Source organism: Fundulus heteroclitus, unplaced genomic scaffold (genome assembly GCF_011125445.2).
Source record: "Fundulus heteroclitus isolate FHET01 unplaced genomic scaffold, MU-UCD_Fhet_4.1 scaffold_36, whole genome shotgun sequence".
NCBI classification, from domain to species: Eukaryota; Metazoa; Chordata; class Actinopteri; order Cyprinodontiformes; family Fundulidae; genus Fundulus; species Fundulus heteroclitus.
The window spans coordinates 403,474-428,464 of NW_023396770.1; the positions used below are offsets into that span (position 1 = coordinate 403,474).

Consider the following 24,991-nt stretch of genomic DNA (forward strand, 5'->3'; position numbering starts at 1 on the left):
GACCATGCCGGAAGTTCCTACGCCGGGACTTCACAATAAAAGCTTGAACATTCTCACGCGCGTGTCATGGCTGAACTGGACCAGAACGGGTTCTGCTCAACAAAACATCAATAAAACCGTAAAACGTAATAAACCTCAGATAAGAGGGGGGGGGCATGAAACCAAGTCAGCGTTTCTGCACCTTTGTCCACGACCCGCTTCATAGTTACACTACCTGGTGGTTTACCTGGTGGTTCACCTGGTGGTTCACCTGGTGGTTCACCTGGTGGTTCACCTGGTCAGGTTTATGTGTGAATAAAGAACTGATTTACTGGCTAAAACTGACCCAGTAATACACCGGGTTAAGACCTAGTATCATACTCGGTAATTAACCCGGACTGCTCCAGTGTTATAATAATAATAATAATAAAATAATAATAACATAATAATAGAGCTGCAACATTCCTGGACTGGGCATGCATTTGTGTGATTATGCACAACATTCATACTAGTCTTCATTTAGCTCCTCCCATGATGTCTCTCTGACTGAAAAATGTTCTTAAATTGAATGAGGTTTCCTAATCTTTATGTAAAATGTTATTCAGACAAATGCTAATAAAATCCCTAGATTTAAAATGTGATTCTCCTCCTGGTTCCTGGTGACAGAGCAGCAAGGCCCAGTCGGCCTGGCAGGACGCAGCCTCGCAGCCTCAGTAGCAGAGGACTGCATGAGGAAGGAGAGACAGAAGAAGCAGGACGGGGACAGGAAGGGACAGGAAGGGACTCAGAGAGGGACAATGTGGACATGATCATGGACGTGATCATGGACATGATCATGGACATGATCATGGACATGACCACGTAGCATCCACAGCCAACCTGACCTGACGGTTTTACAGAGATATGAGAAGTATTCATGGCTGCGTGTAAATGTGGTGCTGATGGTGATCTGTGCTTCACTGCTCCAGATACTTCAGGACAAGGAGACCAGCACAGGCCAGACACAGGCCTTCTCTGATTCAAGAGCTGGAAAGAAGCGCTTAAAAATGTACGATGCATGAGAAACCAGAGGGTCACCACCACCTGGCTGTTCCAGCTGCTGCATGATTGTGCAGCGCAGGCAGAAAACAGACAATCTGTTAAAATTAACAACTCTGAATAAAGCCGTCTGAAAAACAAAGCTGGAGATGATCAGCAGGTGGAAGTCTGACTGTCAAAATGAGCGGATGAATCTGATGAGTTCATCAGTTACCAGACCTGTACCTTCCATGATTGTAGACGGGGATGTGTGGCGCTGAGCAGGAGGCGCTGAGCAGGAGGCGCTGAGCAGGAGGCGCTCACCTACGCTGTGTTGACTCTGATCTGCTGGTGCATGAAGAATTCATGAAGGTTGTATGAAGCAACGTCTCCAACAGCTAAAAATCTTGCTGGGGTCATTCTGGATGTTCTGTTGAGGCTGAATTCACCAACATGGGGTCTCAGAGGTCAGACATGTGGGTTAGGGTTATGATGGAGCTTCTAATGTGGCAGGAAAGCAGTCAGGCTGTTATTCAGCACAACCACCAGACGTTCACTGTGGAGCACACTGAGACAGTTTAGTCACACAACAAGCTGGTTCAGCCTCGTCTGTTGCACTAAACCTGACTGGATTCATGACCTTGGTACACTTTAAGGCCATTGCTGCTACTGAAAGAGGAGGTTCTCCCTGTCCATCAGGCCTTTAGGTGCTATCAGCATGTTCTCAGCCAATAAGGGATGCTACTGAGTGTCCTGGTAATAATCCTGATCCTGCCAGCAGGGCGGAGGCTTACATGTTGGACTGCAGCAGGTAACGCTTACCGTTAGCTAGCTGTTGATGTGATCAGAGAATATGGACCAACAGATCAGATTGGTCACATTTCCTGCAGTGTGAAGGTAGCCTAAGTCATGTTGAAATCATTTGCTGACATATTGGTCAAAAATGCTTTATGGACATCTGGGGTTTACAGAAAGTGAAAGACAAATAGAATTTAGATAAACACGAGTTTTACAGATATCTACAATCAGACAGGAGGGACCCTCTGTGGATTCAAACTGTAATAAATTCATATAGTGGAACAAAAATATAAACCATTTCTACTTTATACCAAAAACCTGTGGTGTAAACACTCAACTAAAGGAATAATGGGAATCAGAGCTTAAGGTGATAATTATGAGGATGGCAGGAAATGTGGAAAAGGCACCAGACATCCACCAATAGGAAGATATGGAGGGAGTTCACCTGGAAAGGTAAGGTTTATATCACACCTGAAGTCTAGAACAGGAAGAAGGGCACAAACCTGACCTGCTGGAGGAGCAGAGACACAGACCGCTCACACGTATTTACCTAAAACACAAAACCATAAAGGAAATACTGGGATAGGACATTTCCACGAGCAGCATGGTTATATATCTTTGCAACTTTAACAATATCAAAGAAAAGGTAAGAGTAGATCGGCATCTGATCAAGATAATGCTAACAGCTGGTTAGAAAGCTATTAGGAGAAAACAGAACAAATAGAAAACAGAACAAATAGAAATTACCAGCAGCGTGTAGTAAACATGTAGCAGAACATGGACTGGGCTGCTGGCTCACTGACGCCCTGCAGGGGGCGCTAGCCTCACAGCTTTAGGAAAGAAGTCTACTAGTTTGTGATTTAATGTCCCTGAGTCATTTCCTTGATGGAAGTGGGTCAAATGGGGGGGGGGGGGTGATCTTCTGGACATGTGCTGCATAGACTGTGTCCAGATCTTAGACGCATTCTCAGCCCAGAGCTACGATAGAAAGCGTTTATGGATCAGCATCACTGTGAGGTCTGGGAGCTGCTCAGTCCAGGAGAGGAAGGATGGATGGTGAGGTCACCACGGGGGGGGGGGGGGGGGGGGGGAGAGTGTTTCCTGAGGAAGAGGAGCTGTTGTTGGGCCTTCATCACCAGGTGGGAGGTGTTCACAGTCCAGGAGGTCAGAGGAGATGTGGAGGTCCAGGAACCTGATGTTGTCCACACCTCCACCACCATCATATTTACTTTGTTCTTTTATGTCAGAGCCTCCATGGGACCCACTAGAACATGGGGACAAGTAAAAGGGAAATACAAGAGCAGGTTTAAGCTGGCGCATATGTTGCTATGACAACAAGTGCAGGATGAGTTTAGAAGAACCAAACGATCCAAGATCATGCCAAACCGTCAACAATCAGATCCAGCTAACTGAGTTGGCGACGTACGAAGAACGGAGCCCAGTTTGTAAAAGAAGTTTTATTTGTGTGTAACGTCAGGAAACTCCATAGACCTGCTAATCCAGAACCGCTTTAAACTGAACTCACAGGGCGGTAAATGGCTCCCATCAGGGACACCTAGAACCTGGGCAGAACGTCTCTCTGGACCACACCAGGTTCCCTCCTTCAGCTGCAGGGAAACAATCTGAAACTTAAGGACATCCAGCAGGATGTTGGACCATGCAGAACCTTTTAGGCATTGCTGATGTCTGAAGTCTGATTTCTGAATCATCTTCCTAGTGGAGGGAGAATCAAAGTGAAACCCAGCAGCTTCAGGCCAGGAGGGTCGGAGGCCGCTTGGTGCGGATCTCCTGGTGGTTCCTCAGGCTGCGTGTTCCTCGCTATAGAACCATGATTAACTGAGAAGCAGCTTTCTGCCTACAAACTGGACCAAAGATCTGGTGTTTGGATCTTTGCAGTGGAGCAGGTGCTGCAGCAGCGCTTCCCTTGGTAAGATGTGAGGCAGCGCTGCAACAGCTGCAACAGCTGCACAGCGCCACCATGAGACACCTTGGCTGTCCCCATATCACCATCCAGCCAGAACACCTCTGGTTCACACTGGTTGTTGTTAGACGGTGAAGACCAGAAATTCATAATAAAATGGGTCTTAATCCAGAGGCCCACCTGAAGTCTGCTCCCTGGGTTTGGTGCAGGAGGCTGACTGAGTTTCATCATTTCTGCACCAACACAAGAGGAAATGATGTATAGATGCTGGGTGCGATTTGCCGGGGGGATGGGGGGATTTACCCCCCCTCTGCTTGTGACGTCCCCCCCTCTGGTCATTCATGTTTTATCCCTGGGGGGAATACATTCCTCCTCCCCTCTGGTCTGAATTTAAAAATGTATATAAATTAGGACTGTCGGTTTTAACGCGTAAGACCACAACGCCGACATTTTTTTTTTGTCGCCGTTAGTCGCGCGTCAAAACACCGTTCCCTAATGTTTTTCCCCGCCGCGCTCCCGGACTGTGTTTCTTTTACCCTCGGCGCTTTCCGTAGTTTCAAGAGAGCTAGAGACTGTAGCAAAACAGATCCGCGCTCACTGTTGCACAGACTGTTTATTTCATGAGACTTTGGGCTTCTTTTATTCTAAAGGCGCTTCTAAATTTAATGAGTCACAGGTTGCGGTTATTTTGGGCACGTTTCTGAAAGTGAAATCGCTTATTTAGGCTCTAAAATAAGTGACGAAACAGCGGTTATTATGAGACCTGCCTGCACTAGACACTTTGTATCCAGCTGAAATATCCCTCTGCCATAAGAGCCGACAGTAGTAAAGGCAGACAGAGCAACTCTGCACGTATTTTCTGCAGTTTACAGTGCAATAACCGGTGATAACTGCTGAAAGTTGATTACTTGGTGCAGATCACCATTTTATCAGACATTGGATCTGAAGATGAGTTATTAACATGCTGATAAAATTGCAGAAACCCAACCCATAAACCGCACTTTAATGCTTATTAATTTGTTTTCTCTGTATCTGACAAACTAAGGCTGAATCACGGTGCCAAACGAAGGACCTGGAGTTACTAATCAGTTACTAAACAGTCTCTTTCAGGGTATTAAGCTCCTGCCCAGTTACAAGCAAAGTGTAAGACTGGAATGACCTGGAGATTTAAAACCTTTTTCCAGGCTTAAACTGTATGAATATGGATAGAAACAGCAAGCAAAAATATTCAAAGAAGTTATTGTTGTTGGTGTGAAAGCTCAGAATTAGATGTGTGTGAGAGAGAGTGAAAAAACGGACAATAAAACTTATGACTTTATTGAAATGTAAAATTTTTATTAATGCCTAATACCATGTCTATCTTTGTTTAAGAGGCAAAAAAATATATTGGCATGGTATTTATTTACAGATTTTTTTACACATTGTGTAAACATCAGGGTGTCATGATTAGTCATTTAGCCATTATAGTCCAGAGTTTAACATTTGGCACTAGGATGTTTTCATTCCAATTCTGAAAAGTGCTTGAAAAATAACAAAATAAAAATATTTTTTGTACAAGCATGTATTTTATTAGTGTCATTTATTGCAAAATTGCATATTAAAATGCCCAAACAGGCTATTACACTTTCAGAAATAAAAGGATAAAACATACAATTAATTTGCAAATAATCTCGAGTTACCTATCGACATTATGTGATTTATCGAGGAAATTATCCCCCCCCTCTGGTTTTTTTGCAAATCGCACACTGTATAGATGTTTTTATTTTAAACAGGAAGCTGTGCTAACATGGAGACATGAGTGAGAAGCAGCTGCAGAGGTGCTCAGCCTGATTCAGGTCAGAACCAGAACCAGAACCAGGACCAGGACCAGAACCAGGACCAGAACCAGGACCAGAACCAGAACCAGGACCAGGACCAGAACCAGAACCAGAACCAGGACCAGAACCAGAACCAGAACCAGGACCAGAACCAGAACCAGGACCAGAACCAGAACCAGAACCAGAACCAGGACCAGGACCAGAACCAGGACCAGGACCAGAACCAGAACCAGAACCAGAACCAGAACCAGAACCAGGACCAGAACCAGAACCAGGACCAGAACTGACTTTCACTAAATTATTAAAGTGAACCATGATGAGGCTGAGTTATGGAACCACATTTATTAATGCTGAGACTCCCTGAGGAGGAGCAGGAGGAGGAGGAGGAGGAGGAGCGTGGGGCTGCAGACTGAGAGAAGAGGTTAAATTTAGAGCAGAGTGTCACCGCTGATGACCTCAGGCAGCCGTTCTGGGAGCAGCTGGTTCTCCTGAGCTCCAGGCTGGTTCTGCTTAAAGTCATTTAAGGGACTTTAGTTCTGCTCAGAACGCAGCAGCAGAACTTCCAGCTGCGGCGCTGATCCACATCTCTCACTGGGACCGGGACAGGAGGCAGGATCCACGTTTGGACTAAAGAGGAGCAGCCGGTGCTGAGGCGGGTCAGCGGAGAACCTTCTGACATCAGGTTGGTGGTGGAAGCTGCTGAGCTCCAGCAGAACCCATAGAACCTCATTCCTTCATGGGTTCCTCCGTGTGATCCAGATGTTCTGTTACAGCAGCCGTTCTCCAGGTTCTGGTGGACTTTGGTGTCAGTCCAGTCCAGAACCCATAGAACCTTCTGGCAGAAGGAGCAGAGGAGGTCCGTCCTCATTCCTTCATGGGTTCCTCCTCGTGATCCAGATGTTCTGTTACAATAGTCTTCAGCAGCTGTTCTCCAGGTTCTGTTTGGACTTTGGTGTCAGTCCAGTCCAGAACCCGGCTGTTCTCAGAGGAACCGTTCTTTGTTGTTGTGTCAGGAACTCGTTGAATCAATCAGACGTAAAAATGTTCCTCAGTGAAACATCTGATTCTGAGCAAAGAACCCAGTTAGAGGTTCTGGGTGAACTCCTGGTACCGGCGGCCAGATGAGTTCTTTGACTGGTGGTGTTATTTAGGCCATGTGGCTCTGCACCCGGGGGGGGGGGGGGGGGGGGGGGGTACATGGTGACCATGATGTTAAATAATAAACTCTCTGAGGGCTTCTCTCCTCTGCTGTCACAACTATTATTACTGTGGTGTTTATTTTAATAACGGTCAGCTGGGTTTGTCTGTGTTAGATTGGAATCTTTAGATTTTTCTAATAGCTGACAAGACAGAATCAGATCAGGAACAAGGTTGATGTGCTTAAGACACCAATAAAATGAACCCAGGAAGATAAACTGGAGAGAAAAAAGTCCTGAGAGTAAAACATTAAATGAAAACCAACCAGAAACCAGAGAATGTACAGGTGTTGCTGCAGGTAGATCTGCAGGTAGATCTGCAGGTAGATCCGCAGGTAGATCCGCTCCAGGTGTGCAGGGAAAGGAGGCGACCTGTGAGCCGGTCTGTTTTCACACAGAAATTAAACATGGCCACCATTTTGTTTCCATGAAGTTATTTCCTCCACAGCCTGATTCCTCTTCATCGTCTTCATCATAATTAGTCTCTGGCTCTGCCTGCACACATGAAACTGCATTTATTTTAAACATTATTATGTCATGTTATTACAAGTTTCTGTGAAACAGAAATTCTAAATATTCATATTAACATAATAACAAAACAATAAGTTTCTATTTATTATTGAAAGAGGACATTTCAGAATAGAATTAGTTTGAAAAAGATGTGGAGTAAGAACATGTGAAATATAGATTCCACACATGAAATAATAATATTGATAACAACAACAACAACAACAATAATAATAATAATAATAATAATAATAATAATAGTTTCTGTCATAAAGTTTATCTTTATTTAATCTTAATTATTGCTCTAATGTGTTTAATTAAATGAAAAGAACTAAATCAGCTGTCTGAGCTCAGCGAGGAGTCGGGTCCAGTAATCCGTCCAGAACATCTTCATCCTGACCCAGATGGAGCGTCATCACTTCCTGGATGAAGGTCCAGCCAGGTGTGGCTTCAGGACGTTAGAAGGTGCTAACATAGGAGATCTCTGTGAGGCCGGTTCCTCTCACTGACCCAGAAGAACCCAGAACCCAGAACACAGAACCATGTAAGAACCAGAGAACCATGTAAGAACCAGAACTGCAGGTCCATAAAAACGCTGGTGAGGATCTGAGCTGCTTTGTCTTTGTGGAGAAAAGAGGAATTTTCTACTTTGACTCAAACCTTTTGGACTTTGAGGAGTCAGTCCAGAACGGTTCTGTTGGACCAAGAGCCTGGCTCCTGTGGAGCAGACACCATCCCAGTACCAGTGGTGGTTCCAGTGGACTCAGGGGGACTCAGGGGGACTCAGGAGGACATGAGGAGACGTCCTGGGAGGACAGGTGGACATCCTGCTGGCTGGTACTGCAGGTCTTTCTCACGTTTGTCTCTCTGCCTCCAGCAGGAGCTCCAGCCTCATCCCCCCCCCCCCCCCCCCCGGTGTTGGTTCTTCCAGCAGCGTTCTGCCTGGTCCTGGAACCTCTCGCTGGTTCTGTTGGGTTCCACCTGGTGGGTTCTGGAACCTCTCGCTGGTTCTGTTGGGTTCCACGTAGCTGCGTGCTGAAGCGGCGGGCGGGTCCAGGGTTCTGGGCTGGCTCCTCTGGGCTGCGATGGTGTCGCTGCCGGAGAACATGAGCTCATGGTTCTGATCCGTCCTGTTTGCTCCACAACAGCTGCTGCTCCCATGGCAGCGAGGGATGATAAGCTGCAGACGTCTCGCTCTGGGAATGTCTGCAGCTCAGCGCTACAGAACCAGGAGAACCGCCGGTTCTGATGTGGGCCCGGTTTGACACCAGCTCAGAGAAATCATTGTTGATCCAATGATCAGAAAACTGCTTTTAACCTTTAACCTTTAACTCATTTAACCCCTTCATGCCCCAGAGGAACGTTCTCACACTCCCTCAGGTTCTGTTGACCCAAAGAAGGCTTCGACCCGGTTGGTCTGGGAATGAGGGAGTTGGTGCATCAGGTGGAGTCAGACCTCCTTCTGCAGCCACGGACTCCAGGACAACATGGAGGACCATGTCAGATGCTGATGCTGAGATCTGCTGAATGCTGCAGGATCTCCTCAGCAGGATCTCCTCAGCAGGAGCTCCTCAGCAGGATCTCCTCAGCAGGATCTCCTCAGCAGGATCTCCTCAGCAGGAGCTCCTCAGCAGGATCTCCTGCAGGATCTCCTCAGCAGGATCTCCTCAGCAGGATCTCCTCAGCAGGAGCTGAAGGTGAAAAGGAGACGCGGTCCTCCTGGACTCCTCTTCCTCTCTCACGGTCTGTGAGGAAGTGACTTCATGCCTGGAGCTTCTGCAGGCATGTGAGGCAGCTGTGGCTCATCTGGATGCTGACAGTGACGTCAGCTGGAGTCCCGACCCAGAAAGCCTCGGTCTGGGAAAGTTATTTCAGCTCCCCTGGGAGGAGCCTCCACTCTGAAGGCAACTTCAGGTTGCTTTGTCTCATCCATGAGGACAACTAATCCTCCATGGTGGTGTAGATCAGCAGCACATCTGTTTCTGTGAGAGCATCCATGTTCACCTCCTGCTCAGCAGCAACAGCAGCAACAGCAACAGCAGCAGCACACCAGCAGCAACAGCAGCAGCAGCAGCAACAACAGCAGCAACAGCAGCAGCAACAGCAGCAACAACAGAAGCAACAGCAGCAACAGCAGCAACAACAGCAGCAACAGCAGCAACAACAGAAGCAACAGCAGCAACAGCAGCAACAGCAGCAATAGCACCAGCAGCAAAAGCAGCAGCAACAGCAGCAACAGAAGCAACAACAGCAACAACAGCAACAACAGCAGCAACAATAGCAGCAATAGCAGCAATAGCAACAGCAACAACAACAGCAAAAGCTAGGAGCAGGATGTAGGAGGCAGGAGATAGGAGTTAGGAGCTAGGAGCAGGAGCTAGGAGACACCACTGCCATCAAACCATCAAACTAAAATGCAACTTTAAATTCAAGAACCCGGCTCGGGTTCTGATGAAGATCCAGCCCAGTTTTCATCCACCGCTCAGCTTTACGGCTCGGTTCTCCAGGCGATTCTCTCATCTTTGAGCTGCCAGACCGATGTTTCAGAACTCGGTAGAACCTCTTCTGCCTACAGGCTGCAGGTCTTTAGGGGTTCTCTCCCACTGAAGTTCTTCTTCGTTCTTCTGTGTAAAACATCTCCAGCTCAGTCAGAGTTGATCAAGAACATCGGTCCTCAAGTCTTGTTGCAGGTTCTCAGTTGGATCCAGGTCTGGACTTTGACTAGGCCGTTCTAACTGTTCTCAGAGCACAGGTGCTGCTCTGACCGCTCCTCGTTTTCATCCAGGGTTGTCCTGGTTTGGCTCTGACCCCTCAGCATGACGCTGCCACCACCATGTTACCTGTGGCAGTGGTGTGTCCAGGATCATCTGCAGTGTTAGTTGTCCTCAGATGTATAAAGTGGCTAAAACTGAGCCTCCTGTAGTAAATGTTGATTTTTAACTGTGTAGTAACAGCATGCCGCCACTAGATGTCAGTTTTCCACGACGCATTAAAACAACCCAGAAATGTGCAGAAAGAGAAGAAGTGTAACTCACCCCATTATTAACTTTATTTTGCAGATAAACGGTATAAATGGGCCTAAGGTGCTACTTTTATGTTACTGTGACATTTTCTATGTGAACTGGAATGAAATTATGAAATTATGAAATCAAAAGTTTAATCTGAACAGGAGCAGCCGGCCCTTTAAATACTTCATGATGGCGAGGCGGGCCTGTGGTAGTAGAACCTGGGCCTGCTGTAAACTGGACCAGAACCTCCTGACCCGTCTGCTGGTCTGAACCTCTCTGACTGACGGAGCTTCAGCAGCTGCTGACCTCTGGCCAGTTCTGTGAGCTGGAGCTGCAGATGTTCCTCTCAGCAGGTGATTCTCCATCATCTCCATGAACAGGAGCCTGCTGAGCTCCTGCTGAGCTCCTGTTGCTCACTGCGTGGTGTCCTGCTGAAAGCAAGCCCTCCTGCTGTGAGAGAGAAACATCTGGAGCAACATCTGGGTGACTTCATAGAACAGATGCTTTGGTCTGTGAAGCTCCAGTGAGTTCCCGATGAGTCGACTGATTCACAGGCAGCTCTCAGAGACGTTTCTCCTGCAGATCTCAGGAGCTTTGAGCCTGATGGCGTCTGAGCTGCAGAACCTTCTCTGTGATCCATGACTTCACATCTTCACATCTTCACATGGGTGCATCAGCGCTTCCTAAACATGCCACTTCTAGGCTTCATGAAGGCTTTCTCTCCATGAACCCAGTCAGCAGCAGCTGTCAGTGCTGCAGCGTGGAGAGTCCATCCTGAGGAACCTTCAGAGCCTCCAGGAAGCAGCCTGGAGGTCCTCCTGCTCCACAGAAACGCTGACAGGAAGCACTTCCTGCTTTGGAGGAAGCACTTCCTGCTTTGGAGGAAGCACTTCCTGTTTTAGAGGAAGCACTTCCTGCTTTGGAGGAAGCACTTCCTGTTTTGGAGGAAGGAGGTTCTCATCAGACGTTCTGGCCTCTGGGTTCTCTGGAGAGTCAAGCTTTGGTTCCCCTGAGTAACACCTGCAGGATTAGGTACCGATGGCCATCATCCATCCATCCATCCATCCATCCATCCATCCATCCATCCATCCATCCATCCATCCATCCATCCATCCATCATCCATCCATCCTTCCATCCATCCTTCATCCATTCATCCATCCATCATCCATCCATCATCCATCCATCCATCATCCATCCATCCATCCATCCATCCACCCATCCATCATCCATCCATCCATCATCCATCCATCCATCCATCCATCATCCATCCATCCATCCATCATCCATCCATCATGATGAATTCCTCCAGACTGACTTGAGTTAAACTCCAATCAACACTTTTCTCTTTAACCGTCTAAGAATGAAAACGTTTTTATTAAAAGTCATAACGGCGACATTAACTCATTAAACATTAAACCAGTGAGTCTACAGTATCTTATGGCAACAGGAAGGTGAAATAATCTGTTTCCTGCTGAGCGGAGGCTAAATCATGAGGCCTGTGGTGTGACTGAGGAGGGAAACATGCGGCGCTCATATTTCCAGACATGTTGTTGTGATATTTAGAGTCGTGTTCCAGAGTAAATATAGACGCCATTCCAGCTAAAAACAGTCTTCACTTAGAGCCCCACAGCAAACATAATGACCATCCTCAGCATTAGGCTGAGCCAGAAACTATTCACACCCCCGGCAGACGGAGGCCACAGTCACTGGAAGCAAGATCAACATTCAGGAGTTTCCTCCTCTTTACTCGTCTCTGCCGGGGGGGCAATAGTTTAGGCTTCTGTGCCAAGCTGTGAAGATGAGCAGGAAAAGACGGATGTTAAGCCACGAGGTCATAAAGTATTCCCAGACGCAGCTGTTTGCATGTTTCTGACCCTCAGAGACCCTGAATCCCTCCATTCGGTCCTTTCATTGCTCTCTGCTGTTAAACCGCCTCGCCTCATCAGCCTGAGGCTGGAAATCAACCATGGAGCAGCTGATGTGGAGTTAGTGTCTGCAGTTATAAACCATAACGACGTTTAAAGAGGCTGGCAGCAGAACCCCGATCAGACGGCTCCATAATTACAGCTCAATGTTTCTGTTCTTCCTGACAGGTGAGACATGCGATCCAGGAGCTGCTCCACGCCGGGTCCAGATGATGGACGCCTTCAGCTCCACGCTAAAGGCTTCAGCAAGCAGCAACAGGTGGGGGAGGAGGAGGAGAAAGAAGCCTCGGGGATGATGAAGAGGAGGATGAAAGCTCAGGGGAGGATGAAGAGCTGTCAGAACTCTGCAGAGAGCCTCCAGACGAAGACGCCTGATCTGTCAAAGAAGGACCTGATCCAGCTGCTGGGAGTGATGGAGGGAGAAGTTCAGGTAGAGGACCAGACCGCTGAAGCTTTAGTCGTTCCAGAGAAGCTGATCAGCAGCTCTGGTTCCAGCAGCGGTCCGTTCAGAACTCACTCTGTGTTCCTGCGTCTCTCCTCAGGCCAGGGAGGACATCATCCGCCTGCTGAAGTCAGACAGAACCAGACCAGAGACCCTGGAGGCCCACTACGGCTCCGCCGCTCCCTCCAAACCTCTGCAGGCGCTTCAGAGGGACGCCGGTCTTCTTCAGGGCCACCAGAGGACCGACGACGTCTACGAGAAGCCCATGGCTGAGGTCAGACTGTCCACCGGCCGCGTCACGGTCTCACTAATCAGCTGGTTGATCACAGGGAGCCTGTCTGGTGCAGCCTCACTGCAGCCGATGCTCACCGCTGGTGATATCCTCCTAAAGCGAGGAAGAGGAGCGAGGAAGATGGATTCATCCATGATTGGCTAAATTTAGCAGCAGCACCACCGAGTTATTCACTAATGTCATGCAGTTCTGGTCAGAACCCACTGAGCTATATTATACACTGGAGTGCTAATCACCGTCTGTTAGAACGAGTCGCTGTGAAGCCACCAGCCGCCATATTGGTACTCCCTATTTCCCCCCAGTAACTAGGGAATATGTGCGCTACAGCATCGAATAACGAGGATTTTCTCATGTTCAGGGGGGGCTTAAGACTTTTAAAATGTCAAATGCCATATACTTTTATGTTATGTTCTAAAACTATCAAGTACTGAGAAAGTCATGTGCTGAAATATTTTGCATTTGTTTATTTAAATATATATATATATAACATTTATAAATATATAGATAACAATATACAAAAACATATATTTACATATATATTTAATATGAATAACATGTAAAATATTTCAGCACCTAATTTCCTAGTAGTTGATAGTGTTAGTACATCCACTGACTGTAGAATTACCTGTGAAACGTTTTCACTCAGCCAGAAAACCAAATCCTGTGGGATTCTGTGAAAGTAGGGAGGAGCAAGATGGCCGCCAGTGACTTCAGTGTTTCTGGCCAATCAGCACTCCAGTGTATTATATAGCTCAGTGGTCAGTCAGGCTTGTCTAGCATTATGCTATCTGCTTTTTAAAAGCCTCGCCTTCTGGTGGGTCCTAACAGCTCAACCTTGGTTTACCTGGAGAACCATCACAGGTTCTCCAGGAGACATCCGGGTTTCCATGTGGAACACCGCAGCTTCTAGTTCTGTCCCTGATGACCTTAAACTGGGTTTACTGGACCGAGGCAGTGGGCTTCTAGCAGGCTTGGTGGTTCTGAAGAACCTGATCCGTTGACCTGAGGAGGACAGTTTGGGTCTGACGGTGGAAGCTGCAGATGGTTGAGGTATCTAGATGTCAAACATCTGTATAAAGTTGGTAGAATGAACATTTAGAGGGCTGAAGGTCCAGGTGTTGCTGAGGACAGCTGCAGGTTCAGGTCTGGACTGGATGGACGTGAATGTGAGCGAGAGCGCAGCTGAAGCGTTGCTAATGAGCGTTGCTAATGAGCGTTGGTGGTTCTCCTCCTTCTTGGTGGTTCTCCTCCTCCAGCTGGACCGTCTGGAGGACAAGCAGAAGGAGACGTACAGACGGATGCTGGAGCAGCTGCTGCTGGCGGAGAAATGCCACCGCAGGACCGTCACCGAGCTGGACAGCGAGAAGCGCAAACACGCCGACTTCATGAACAAGAGCGACGACTTCACCAACCTGCTGGAGCAGGAGAGGGAGAGGTGAGAGGTCACGGCGCGGCTCGGGTCTGGTTAGGGTTCCCCAGAAATGTTCTGCTGGACGGTCCCAGAACCACAGCAGGTTCTGTCTCAGGAAGGAGAATATTTCTGTTTTAAAGGTTTCATGTTGTCCTTTAATCTTCTGAAGACGTTCTCCAGGGTTCCTGAAGGTCTTCCACAGTTTGGCATTCAGTCTAAAGAGTCTGAATCTGCGGGTAAATCTGCATAATAATTGGTGCAGGAATAGAAAAGGTGTTCAATCATCTCAGATAACCAGGTGGAACCATCAGATCACGTAATCCTGCTTTTCCTCCTAAAACCAAAGCATTTGGGGACTGTTGCTGTTTTATTTCAGTTTTCTAAGTTCTCCAGTTTAGGTTGGAACAATTCAGCTTCATGACCAAGTGTCAGAGAACAGGAGCTGCTGGAGAGCCGGGCGGGTTTGGGTGAGCATCAGAGCAGCAGATTTATGATGATGAGGATGATGAAGCATCCAGAGCTGCTGCAGCGACCTGGAGGCGATGAAGGCAGGATCAGAGTTTGAGCAGCAGAGACGAGGAGTGATGGGAGGAGAGGAGCAGCAGATGGTGTGAGGTGGTGGAGGAGGTGCTGAGAGGAGACGCTGCTCTCCAAGAGGGAGGTGGTGCAGTCCGTGGTTTGGTAGGAGGTCTGGAACTGAAGATGATGTTCACCACAGTGGAGTAGGAGAACGTTGGAGAACATCCATGATTTCAGGAGGAGAAAGGAGGAGGTCCCTTTGAGGAGGGCGGTCGCTGTGAGCTGAAGCCAAATGATTGGAGGTGACCAGAGTTCTGGTTGATTGTGACGGTCCGGTCCGCTTCCTGAGACTGGAAGGAGTGGATCTAGTCCTGGTAGTTTGAGGATGGAGGCGACAGCAGCCAGTCTGAAGCAGAGATGAAGGTGGAGCTGAAGGTGGAGCTGGTGACGTCAGTCCTTAGGGCGGAGCAGAGAGACGGCCAACAGCTGGACACCTCCTGGTTCTGGGAGTTGGTTCCTACTGATGTTCTGGGGAATCGTCCTTCATTAAAGTCCCTCAGGTTTCTCTGCCATCACAGCAGAATGTGGGTGAAGGTGCCGACTACTGGAAGGTGCCTGATTAGCCAGAGAAGAAGCTGCAGCTTGGTGCACGGCGGGCTGGAAGGTCCTACATGTTGAGTGAAGGAGCTCCAGCAACCTGAGGAGCTGGTTTCATGGTCATGACTCTGCTTCTCTCTCAGAGTCAGAGTCTGGTTTATCCATCAGGATGTCACCATGTGGTCCCGAAGCTTCTCAGTCCATCACATGAAGCCACAGCAGATGGACAATAAAAAGCAGCAGCTGCTGTTTTAAAGCAGACGTCCTGTAACATCTCACCTTCTTGTGTTCCTCAGACTGAAGAGGCTGCTGGAGCAGGAGAAGGCTTTCCAGGCCCGGAAGGACAAGGAGCACAGCAGGAGGCTGGAGAAGGTCCAGGATGAGCTCGTGAAGCTCAAGTCCTTCACGCTGATGCTGGTGGACGAGCGGCAGCTTCACGTCGAGCAGATCGACCAGCAGAACCAGAAGATCCAGGACCTCAGCCACAAGCTGCAGGAAAAAGAGAAGCGGCTGGCGGCTTCAAGTGACGCTGCCGAGGAGGACGGCCAGAAGGTCCTGAAGTTAGAGGCTGAGCTGGAGGTCCAGCAAGCAAAGTTTAGCCAGGAGCACGAAGACACGACGGCCAAGCTGGCCGCCCAAGTATCTGAGAACCAGCAGCTGAAGCTGAAGCTGGACGGGCTGACGCAGAAGACCGAGGAGCTGGAGGAGAGAAACAAGGTGCTGCAGAAGTCTGAGGAGGACCTGCAGGAGCTCAGGGAGAAGATAAGCAAAGGAGAATGTGGAAACTCCTCCCTCACCGCCGAGCTGGAGAACCTGCGCAAGAAGGTCCTGGAGATGGAGGGGAAGGATGAGGAGATCACCAAGGCAGAGACGCAGTGCAGGGAGCTGAGGAAGAGGCTGCAGGATGAAGAGAACCACAGGAAGGAGCTGAGGCTGGAGCTGGACAAACTCCAGAAGAGGATGGTGGAGCTGGAGAAGCTGGAGGGAGCGTTCAGCAGGAGCAGGAGCGAGTGCTCCCAGCTCCACCACAACCTGGAGAAGGAGAGGAAGGTGGTGAAGGAGCTGGGCGGCGAGATGGAGAGACTGAAAGCTCAGCTGAAGGAGCTGGAGGCCTCAGAGTCCGAGCTGGAGAAGACAGAGAAGGTCCTGAGAGAAGAGCTGCTGAAGCTGAAGTCTTTAACCGTCCTGCTGGTGGACGAGAGGAAGACCGTGGCTGTGAGGCTGAAGCAGGAGGAGCAGAAGAACGAAGATCTGAGCGCCATGCTGAAAGCAGAGCAGAGTAAAGTCACACAGGTGACCGAGAAGCTGATCGAGGAGAGCAAGAAACTTCTCAAGTTCAAGGCTGAGATGGAAGTCCAGCTGGAAGGTCTGACGCAGGAGAAGCAGGAGCTGAGATCTTCCCTCAGGAGCAGGGAGGAAACGTGTGAAGAGCTGCAGGATAAGCTGACGGGGATGAAGATGAGAGTGGACGGGCTGGAGGAGATGGAGACCCAGAGAAGGTCGGCCAGCAGGGAGCAGAGCAGAAACCCAGAAGAAGACAACAAAGTGAAGGAGCTGAGCTCAGAAATCGACCGGCTTAAAGGCCGACTGCAGCAGCTGGAGGTGGTGGAAGGAGACCTGATGAGGTCTGAGGATGAGTACGATCTGCTGGAGAAGAAGTTCAGGAGCGAGCAGGACAAAGCCAACGCGCTCTCCAAGCTGGTGGAGGAGATGAAAAGCCAGATCTCCAGAAACAAAGCTGTGGAGAGAGGAGAAGTCAGGAGTCTGGAGGCCCAGCTGAGGATCCGCTGCAAGGTGGAGGAGGCCAAAAGCAGAGAGCTGCGCTCCGAGGTTCTGGCCCTGAAGGAGAAGATCCACGAGCTGATGAACAAGGAGGACCAGCTGTCCCAGCTGCAGGTGGACTTCTCTGTCCTCCAGCAGAGGTTCCTGGAGGAGGAGGAGAGGAAGAGGAGCATGAGTCTGGAGGTGGAGAACCTGACCAAGGAGCTGGAGGCCACCAAGCGCTACGGCCGAGCCCTGCGGCCCGGTCTGAGCGGCAGGAGGATGGTGGACGTCCCCGTAGCCTCCACGGCCGTCCAGACGGAGGTCATGACCAACGGGTCCGCCGAGGACGAGACCGCAGCCGGTTTCATCCGCAAGTCCGTCCTGGAGGAGAACCACCTGATGAACAACCTCAGACATCTGAGAAGGCCGGCGGTTCCTGAGCGATACGCTGCAGCGTCAGCAGAACACGGAGGGAGAACGTCCTCCACGCCCTGGACCAAGACCAGAGGGTCCTCCTCGCTGCGGCCGCCTCCAACGGCCCCAAACCCGGGACAGCCGCTGCACATCCGCGTGACACCAGACCACGGCACCAGCACGGCCACCCTGGAGATCACCAGCCCCCGATCCGAGGACTTCTTCTCCAGCACCACCATCATCCCCACCCTGGGTCTCCAGACGCCTCGCATCACCATCATCCCCAAACCCAGCGGCGGCGTGGCGTCTGCTGGGGCAGGAGGTCCTGATGGAGCCAGGTCCATCAGCAGCATCTCCAGAACCAAGAGTCCAGAGCAGCCCTGCAGCAGCGGGCCTGGGGGGCCGCCGTCTCCGGTGTCCATCATCACCGTCAGCTCCACCCCCGTAGCTGAGGCCTGCGCCGCCGAGCCTCAGGACGGCCGGCGCTCGCTCATCAAGATGACCTCTGAGAAATACAACAGCAACATCATCACAACAGAGGACAACAAGATCCACATCCACCTGGGCCCGCAGCTGCAGAGGACCTCTGAGGGCCCCGCCGGCAGGAACGGTTCTCCAGCAGGAACCGTTCTCCGCTCCCCGCGCCACAACAAGGTGACCAGCAGCATCACCATCACCCCCGCCACCTCTGCGGCGCCCCGGCCGGCGCCGTCCGCGGTGAGTCCTGAGAGACGCGTCTGGGTCAGGTACCGCAGGTGACTTCCTGATGGACCCCTGCAGGTATCAGCAGGTGACTTCCTGATGGGCCCCTGCAGGTACCGCAGGTGAACCTGTAGCTTCTCCTCACCTTCACTGTAAGCTCAGCTGGTCAGCAGGGGCTGGTTCTGCAGAACCCAACCCTGAGCTCGGTTCCCATTAGCACCCCCTCCTCTAGATGGTTCTGGTCAGCAGGACTTTGGTGGATGTTTTGCAGATGTTCTGATGTTCTGCAGATGTTCTGATGTTCTGATGTTCTGCAGATGTTCTGCAGATGTTCAGATGTTCTGCAGATGTTCAGATGTTCTGATGTTCTGCAGATGTTCTGCAGATGTTCAGATGTTCTGATGTTCTGCAGATGTTCTGCAGATGTTCTGATGTTCTGATGTTCTGCAGATGTTCTGATGTTCTGATGTTCTGCAGATGTTCTGATGTTCTGATGTTCTGATGCAGGCGTCGGGCCGTCACACTTTTGGTTCTTTGGTTTCTTGATGTCTTCTTTGAGCGTAAACCCAGACTGGTTCGTTCAGGAGGCTGAAGGTCCCGGTCCGTCTCACAGGGTCCGGTTCCACAGAAACACCAGAACCTTTAATCCATGGTTTGCATTGGGCTCGTATTTACGGTCCTGGATCGACCCGTGAAGCAGAACCACGGAGACGTTCCACAGCAAACCGGTTATTGATCAGAGTAATAATCAAGCAGAGCAGCTGAACATGAGCAGAGGGGGGGGGGGGGGGGGGGCTGTGGATGTTTCTGGGTACCAAACCGAGCCAGAACTGGACCAGAGCTAATCTGAACCAGAACCAGAATCTCATATCGCAGCAAGGCTGCTGGACGGGGAGAGAGAGCAGTCAGGTTCTAGCTGCCTGCTTTTCCTTCCTCCTGTTCACTGAACCATTTTTGTTCCTGCCTCCATCAGAACATCCTGATAGAGTCAGAGCAGTCAGAGAGGAAGGAGGTAGGAAAGGAGCCTGGATGCTTCCTACCGCGGCTCCTTTAGCCTAGGAACCTCACGACATCCCTTACTGGCACTGAGAACCCTTAAGGTATCCCAGAATCCTTTGCATGACATGCTGTATCCACAGACTTATATACGTAGACGCGTCACAGGGCGCAGGTTCACACGTCAACGTCACCGCCATATTGTATGTGGCAGAAAAAAGTTGAGTTCTGTTATTGTGAACGTGAATCAGAGAAGATGCCTCATTCGGTGCTGCAATAAATACACACACACACACCTATATATATATACATATATATATTGTGTGTTTATGTGTTATGAATATAAGGATCAATTTGTTAAATCCAAACATTGTGGTCTTCATTATTTCATTAAACCGTGTCACATGTGAACCTTTAGGAACTTTTTGGGTGAGTATTAAAGAGGTAAAATTTATAATATGAGAAAAAAAGTCCTAGGTCAATAAAGTAAAAATAAACAAACAAACACAAAAGTGATAATGTTATGATAAAAACATCATATTATAAGAATTAAGGGGGAACATTTCCAGAATAGTCACAGTTTGCAGAATTATTTCACTCCTGGAGTAATAGGGCCAGGTTAGATTATTTTAAATATTTTTATTCTTTAGGAGAATAAATTCAGGAGAATGAAGCTAAAGGGATACGAAAATAAACTTGTAATATTACAAAAAAAATACTACGAATACAAAGTATATTCAGAGATTAAAGTCCCTCTGATACTGTTTAAGTGACTGAGTAACTGCAGATTTGCCACATTTAAGATGGCGGACGCTCTGACGCATCGCAGCAGAGGCAGAACCCGCCCAATGACGCGTCTACTCTTATATTATGTCTATGGCTGTATCAGCACAGCAGGAGCTAGGAACAGAAGCTAGGAGGTAGGAGCTGTTATTTAGGGTGTTGTTAATAACAGCTGTCTCTGCTGTGGAGCAGTAAATGGTAAATGGACTCGTTTCCAGTCATACTGACCAACAGCAGCAGCACAGACAACAGTTCTTGGTCCGGCTTGTCTTCTATTAACCGCTGGCTACCAACATCACATGCTAAGAGAATCTGCTGCAGGGAAGCCAATAAAAGAGCAACTGAATGAGGCCTTTATTGTGAAACCTTCTGGCGGATCAGAGACCAGATCCTCCAGGTCCAGCTGCCAGAGGTCTTGATGTTCCTGTGGTTCCTCAGAGGCTAAGCCTGCTCTGCGTCTCATCCTGTCTGTGTGTTGCAGCTCAGTGCAGATGTGCAGCTAGCTCGCGGCGGCGCGGCCCCACGGATCCCTGTGTGCAGAGGCGGGAAGCTGAACGGGAAGACGGTTCTGGGTGTGTCTGCTGTGACCAGGCTGGAGTCTCGGGCTGAAGGCCAGGCCATGAAGATCGAGCTGAGGAAGTCGACGGTGTGCAGCCCAGCCTCTGCTGCAGGAGGAAAGACCTGAACACGTCCTGGTCCCTCTTTGGACTTCTTCTGGTTCAGTTTGCTGCGCTGACCCGCTGCAGATCACAAGGCCTGCCGGGCCTGGTTCTGTTGGTTCTGCTGGTTCTGTTGGTTCTGCTGGTTCTGCTGGCTTTAGCGTCCTGATGAACCAGCATGCTGCTCTGTTTTTGCTTCAGACCTTTAAGTTCATTCTATGTCTGACAGCACGCTCCATGCCACTGCTGCCCTGATGCTCTGTGAGATCATTTATGACTAAAATAAAAACTATTTATCTAAAACCCGACTTCGCTTCTGGCCGTCTTCCTCTTTCTCTGTGTTAACGTCATTCATGCTTGGTGAAGGATTTCAAAATGTTCACTTTTCCAAATTCTGAGTCACTTTTTCAGGCAAATTGTAATAATATATATATAAAAAAATGAAACCATGTTTGAAGAAAACAGGGCAGAACAGTTTTTGTTTTATATGTTTCTAAATGTCCATAAAAAAGAACATGCATGTTGTGTTGATCAGCCCCTCTAGACTGGCCTCAGGTCTCAGGTGAGAGTGTACAGGTGTTTGTTCCTGTGTCCACACCTCTGATCTGGAGATGCACAGCAGCCCAGTGGAAGGATGGAAGCTTAGAAGGATGTGTTTGCTTTCTTCCTCAGGAGAAACAGATTTTTCTGAGCATCTAGTTTTTTAAATCCCATGTTTTTTTATTTTCTACCCATTAAAATAACCAATGGACCAACTATTTTAAAGTCTTCCCAGTGACGCGCTTCATAATGTCCACTCTAAAGTGTTTGACTTTAGACTTGGCTGCTGAACACATTGTTGGCGGTGATGAGACCTTTACATGATTCAAGTAATTTTCTTTATGAAATAAGACAAATTTATAAAAATTTTATTTTCATGATATGTCATTCTATCTTCGATCAAGGCAGATTGTGACAGTTTTTCATTTAGTGTACTACTATTTAAAGTTTTCATTTCATTATTTTAGTTTCCCTTCTTTAAAATAGTTTTACTGTTTTATGGACCCCATCACTGCAGCCGTTATATACGTCATTTTATTTTGTCTTTGTGTTATCTGAAACATTTTATTTGAATTGAATTATTTTTTATCTATCTTTATTTTTACTTTTTTAATAACCCAATTTTTCATTTAGTTTTGATATATTTCATAGTTTATTTTTTATGTTAAATCGATCAAACGTGTTACCAGGAACAGCCAGAAGATGGCGACATTGAGTCAGAAAACAAACAGCGCCGGGCCTGCAGGTGGCAGCACTGAGCCCAGAGGGGGAAGAGGTCGCTGCTGTGACGGTAGAAAAATGCTTTAGTCCGAATTAAACGTTAATTCATGACAATTTAACCGATCAAAGCCGCGCTCGGTCCTCTGACAATGATGGCCTCCAGCTACAAAGACGAGGACGGACACATCAGCGTGTCGGGATCCGGCGCTCCAGCCGGGGCCGTGGGCGACTCTCTGCGGAGCAAGAAGCCTGAAAACACCGCCTTCAAGCAGCAGAGACTCCCGGCCTGGCAGCCCATCCTCACCGCGGGGACCGTCCTGCCCGCCTTCTTCATCATCGGCCTCATCTTCATCCCCATCGGCATCGGCCTCTACGTGACGTCCAACAACATCAAGGAGTTCGAGGTAGCCATGTTTGTTGGGGAAACGTCTGCTGCGGCCTCCGCTCCCTGCCACCAAACTCTGTGCAGAAATCAGCTGTTTTAGGGGTATTTCCCTCAGGCCGGGATAAAACAGCTCTGATAACAGTGACGTCACCGTTTGCTTAAAACAACCATTCATCTGGACGATTCGGCGAAAAATAAAAATAAAAACATAACTTAGTTTAACCAAATTCTATTAAAAAATCAATGGGACATTGCTTTCCGTCTCTGTAAACCCTTGTTACAATGGCAGTAACATTTATAGACGGCTCTGTGCTTATTTTATGGTTCTTAGGCTGAGTTTTCTGGAGGATTTGGCTAAATAGAAATGAAACAAAAAGACAAAGTTCTCTGTGTAAATGCCCAACCTAAGTCCATTTAAAATCGCTTCATTTTAGGGAGGTTTTATTCCTGGTGTTTGATCCAGTTGTTACTGTTGTGACACAAGTAATCCATAAACCCTGTAAAGCCTAAAAGGTGCAGATTATATCAGATTATATCAGATTATATCAGATTACAGGCTGATATAATCAGCCAGGGTGCATTTAGTGACGGCTGTAAAGTTTCCTGTTCCACCGTTCCACCACCTTCATGAGACGTGTGCTTTCAGATCGATTACACGGGCGTGGACGTGTCCAGTCCGTGCTTCGACTGCTCCCAGAAGCTGAGCTGGAACAGCACCAGGCCCTGCACCTGCTCCATCACCTTCCAGCTGGACCAGCCCTACGAGGTGACGCTGCCGCTAACCGGGTCACTGCAGGCCGCTAACCGGGTCACTGCAGGCCGCTAACCGGGTCACTGCAGGCCGCTAACCGGGTCACTGCAGGCCGCTAACCGGGTCACTGCAGGCCGCTAACCGGGTCACTGCAGGCCGCTAACCGGGTCACTGCAGGCCTCACAGTTTGCCCTCTTCCCCCCGCAGAGCAACGTCTTCATGTACTACGGCCTGTCCAACTTCTACCAGAACCACCGGCGCTACGTGAAGTCCAGAGACGACAGCCAGCTGAACGGCAACGAGGAGTCGCTGAGGGTAAGTTTAGCTCTGCTGGGACGCTGCGGTCCGCCGGCGCCGCTCACCCGTCGGCGCCGCTCACCTGCCGGCGCCGCTCACCTGCCGGCGCCGCTCACCTGCCGGCGCCGCTCACCCACTGCTCTCCTCCGTCACAGAAGCCCAGTAAGGAGTGTGAGCCGTACGCCAAGCACAGCAACAAGCCCATCGCGCCGTGCGGAGCCATCGCCAACAGCATGTTCAACGGTGAGAAGCGGTTCCTCCGGGCCAGAACTGCTCCGGTTCTGACGGGGAACCCTCCTGAATTGTGTGCGTCTTGGTTGCAGACACCCTGGAGCTGTTCTACAACGAGCCGAACGGAACCAGGGTCCAGATCCCCCTGACGGCCACGGGCATCGCCTGGTGGACGGATAAACACGTGAAGTTCAGGAACCCCGGGGGGGAGAACGGGAACCTCACCGCTGCTTTTCAAGGTACCGTGTGTTCTGCGTTCAGTCTGGACCTGCAGAACCGTGCTCTGAACGCTGCGGCTCGGTTCTCCCTCAGGAACGGCCAAGCCGGTGAACTGGCGCCGGTCCGTCTACGAGCTGGACGCCGACCCGGACAACAACGGCTTCATCAACGAGGACTTCATCGTGTGGATGAGAACCGCCGCCCTGCCCACGTTCCGTAAGCTGTACCGGATCATCCAGAGGCGGAACAACCTGCTCCCCACGCTGCCCAGGGGGAACTACACCCTGGAGGTGGTGTACAGTATCCTGATTGGTTGTGCTGCGCCGGCCTGCAGGTGAATGCTGGCTGCTGGTTGGTCCTTGACGTGTCGCTGCAGATTACCCGGTGCGCAGCTTCGAGGGCAGGAAGCGGATGATCCTCAGCACCATCTCCTGGATGGGGGGCAAGAACCCCTTCCTGGGCATCGCCTACATCACCGTGGGCTCCGTCTGCTTCCTGCTGGGCGTCGTCCTCCTCATCATCCACCACAAATACGGCAACCGCACCAACGGCGCCGACATCTCTCACTGAGGGACGGACCGCGGCTCGGACCGCGGCTCGGTTCTGCTGCAGCCAGCATCTTCACCTGGGAGGCGGAACATCAGAGCCGCTTGTTGAGCGTCCCCACGGCGGCTCCTCTCCAGGAACCTCTCTGGTCCTCTGGGCGCTTCATCTGCCTGCAGGAACCAGACCGTAACGTAACGCAGCTTCTTAAAGCGACAGCACCATAATATTTTTCTCAAATACAGAAAATGGCGACAAACCTTGGTTATCGTGGTGAATTTGACCGTCGGTAAATCTTTGGTTTATTGGCCGCTCTGTCGTCCTCAGGTCCACATTAGTACCAGAGTCCAGTGAACCCTGGTTCTGGTTCTGGTTCTGGTCAGGAGCTGGGTTTCTGATTTACGTTGCCAGGTTTCAGTGTGAACTCCTTCGCCTTAGTGACGGCTTCTGTTGCTCAAAGCGTTTCACTGCAGGACAACCAGACGTCAGATCTGTCCTTTAAAGGTGCAGCGCGCACGTTTTGAAGTTAAATATTTTAATATTTAATAATATTATTT

General features: G+C 49.5%; 2 protein-coding genes across 4 annotated transcripts; both read left to right on the forward strand.

Moving 5' to 3' along the window:
- Nucleotides 1–5,906: 5,906 nt before the first annotated feature.
- LOC105934388 (filamin-A-interacting protein 1) lies at nucleotides 5,907–21,056 on the forward strand. 3 transcript variants are annotated; one of them, XM_036130571.1, is made up of 6 exons: nucleotides 5,907–6,214; nucleotides 12,338–12,599; nucleotides 12,712–12,885; nucleotides 14,160–14,338; nucleotides 15,727–18,398; nucleotides 18,433–18,566. In XM_036130571.1, exons 2-5 carry the CDS (start codon nucleotides 12,345–12,347, stop codon nucleotides 18,365–18,367), a joined length of 3,249 nt encoding a protein of 1,082 aa, XP_035986464.1. In that variant the 5' UTR covers nucleotides 5,907–6,214; nucleotides 12,338–12,344; the 3' UTR covers nucleotides 18,368–18,398; nucleotides 18,433–18,566. The 3 variants fall into 3 exon arrangements, with proteins under 3 accessions (XP_035986464.1, XP_021178151.2, XP_021178152.2); XM_021322476.2 differs by lacking the exon at nucleotides 18,433–18,566 and adding an exon at nucleotides 20,571–21,056 and having other exon boundaries at nucleotides 5,908–6,214; nucleotides 15,727–18,325; XM_021322477.2 differs by lacking the exons at nucleotides 12,338–12,599; nucleotides 12,712–12,885; nucleotides 18,433–18,566 and adding an exon at nucleotides 20,571–21,056 and having other exon boundaries at nucleotides 5,909–6,214; nucleotides 15,727–18,325.
- A 970-nt stretch (nucleotides 21,057–22,026) lies between these two features.
- LOC105934385 (cell cycle control protein 50A) lies at nucleotides 22,027–24,561 on the forward strand. The gene is made up of 7 exons (XM_012874327.3): nucleotides 22,027–22,412; nucleotides 23,040–23,159; nucleotides 23,352–23,459; nucleotides 23,597–23,684; nucleotides 23,765–23,911; nucleotides 23,985–24,191; nucleotides 24,268–24,561. The coding sequence occupies exons 1-7, from the start codon at nucleotides 22,158–22,160 to the stop codon at nucleotides 24,459–24,461; spliced, it is 1,119 nt and encodes a 372-aa protein (XP_012729781.2). The 5' UTR covers nucleotides 22,027–22,157; the 3' UTR covers nucleotides 24,462–24,561.
- The last annotated feature ends 430 nt before the right edge of the window (nucleotides 24,562–24,991 follow it).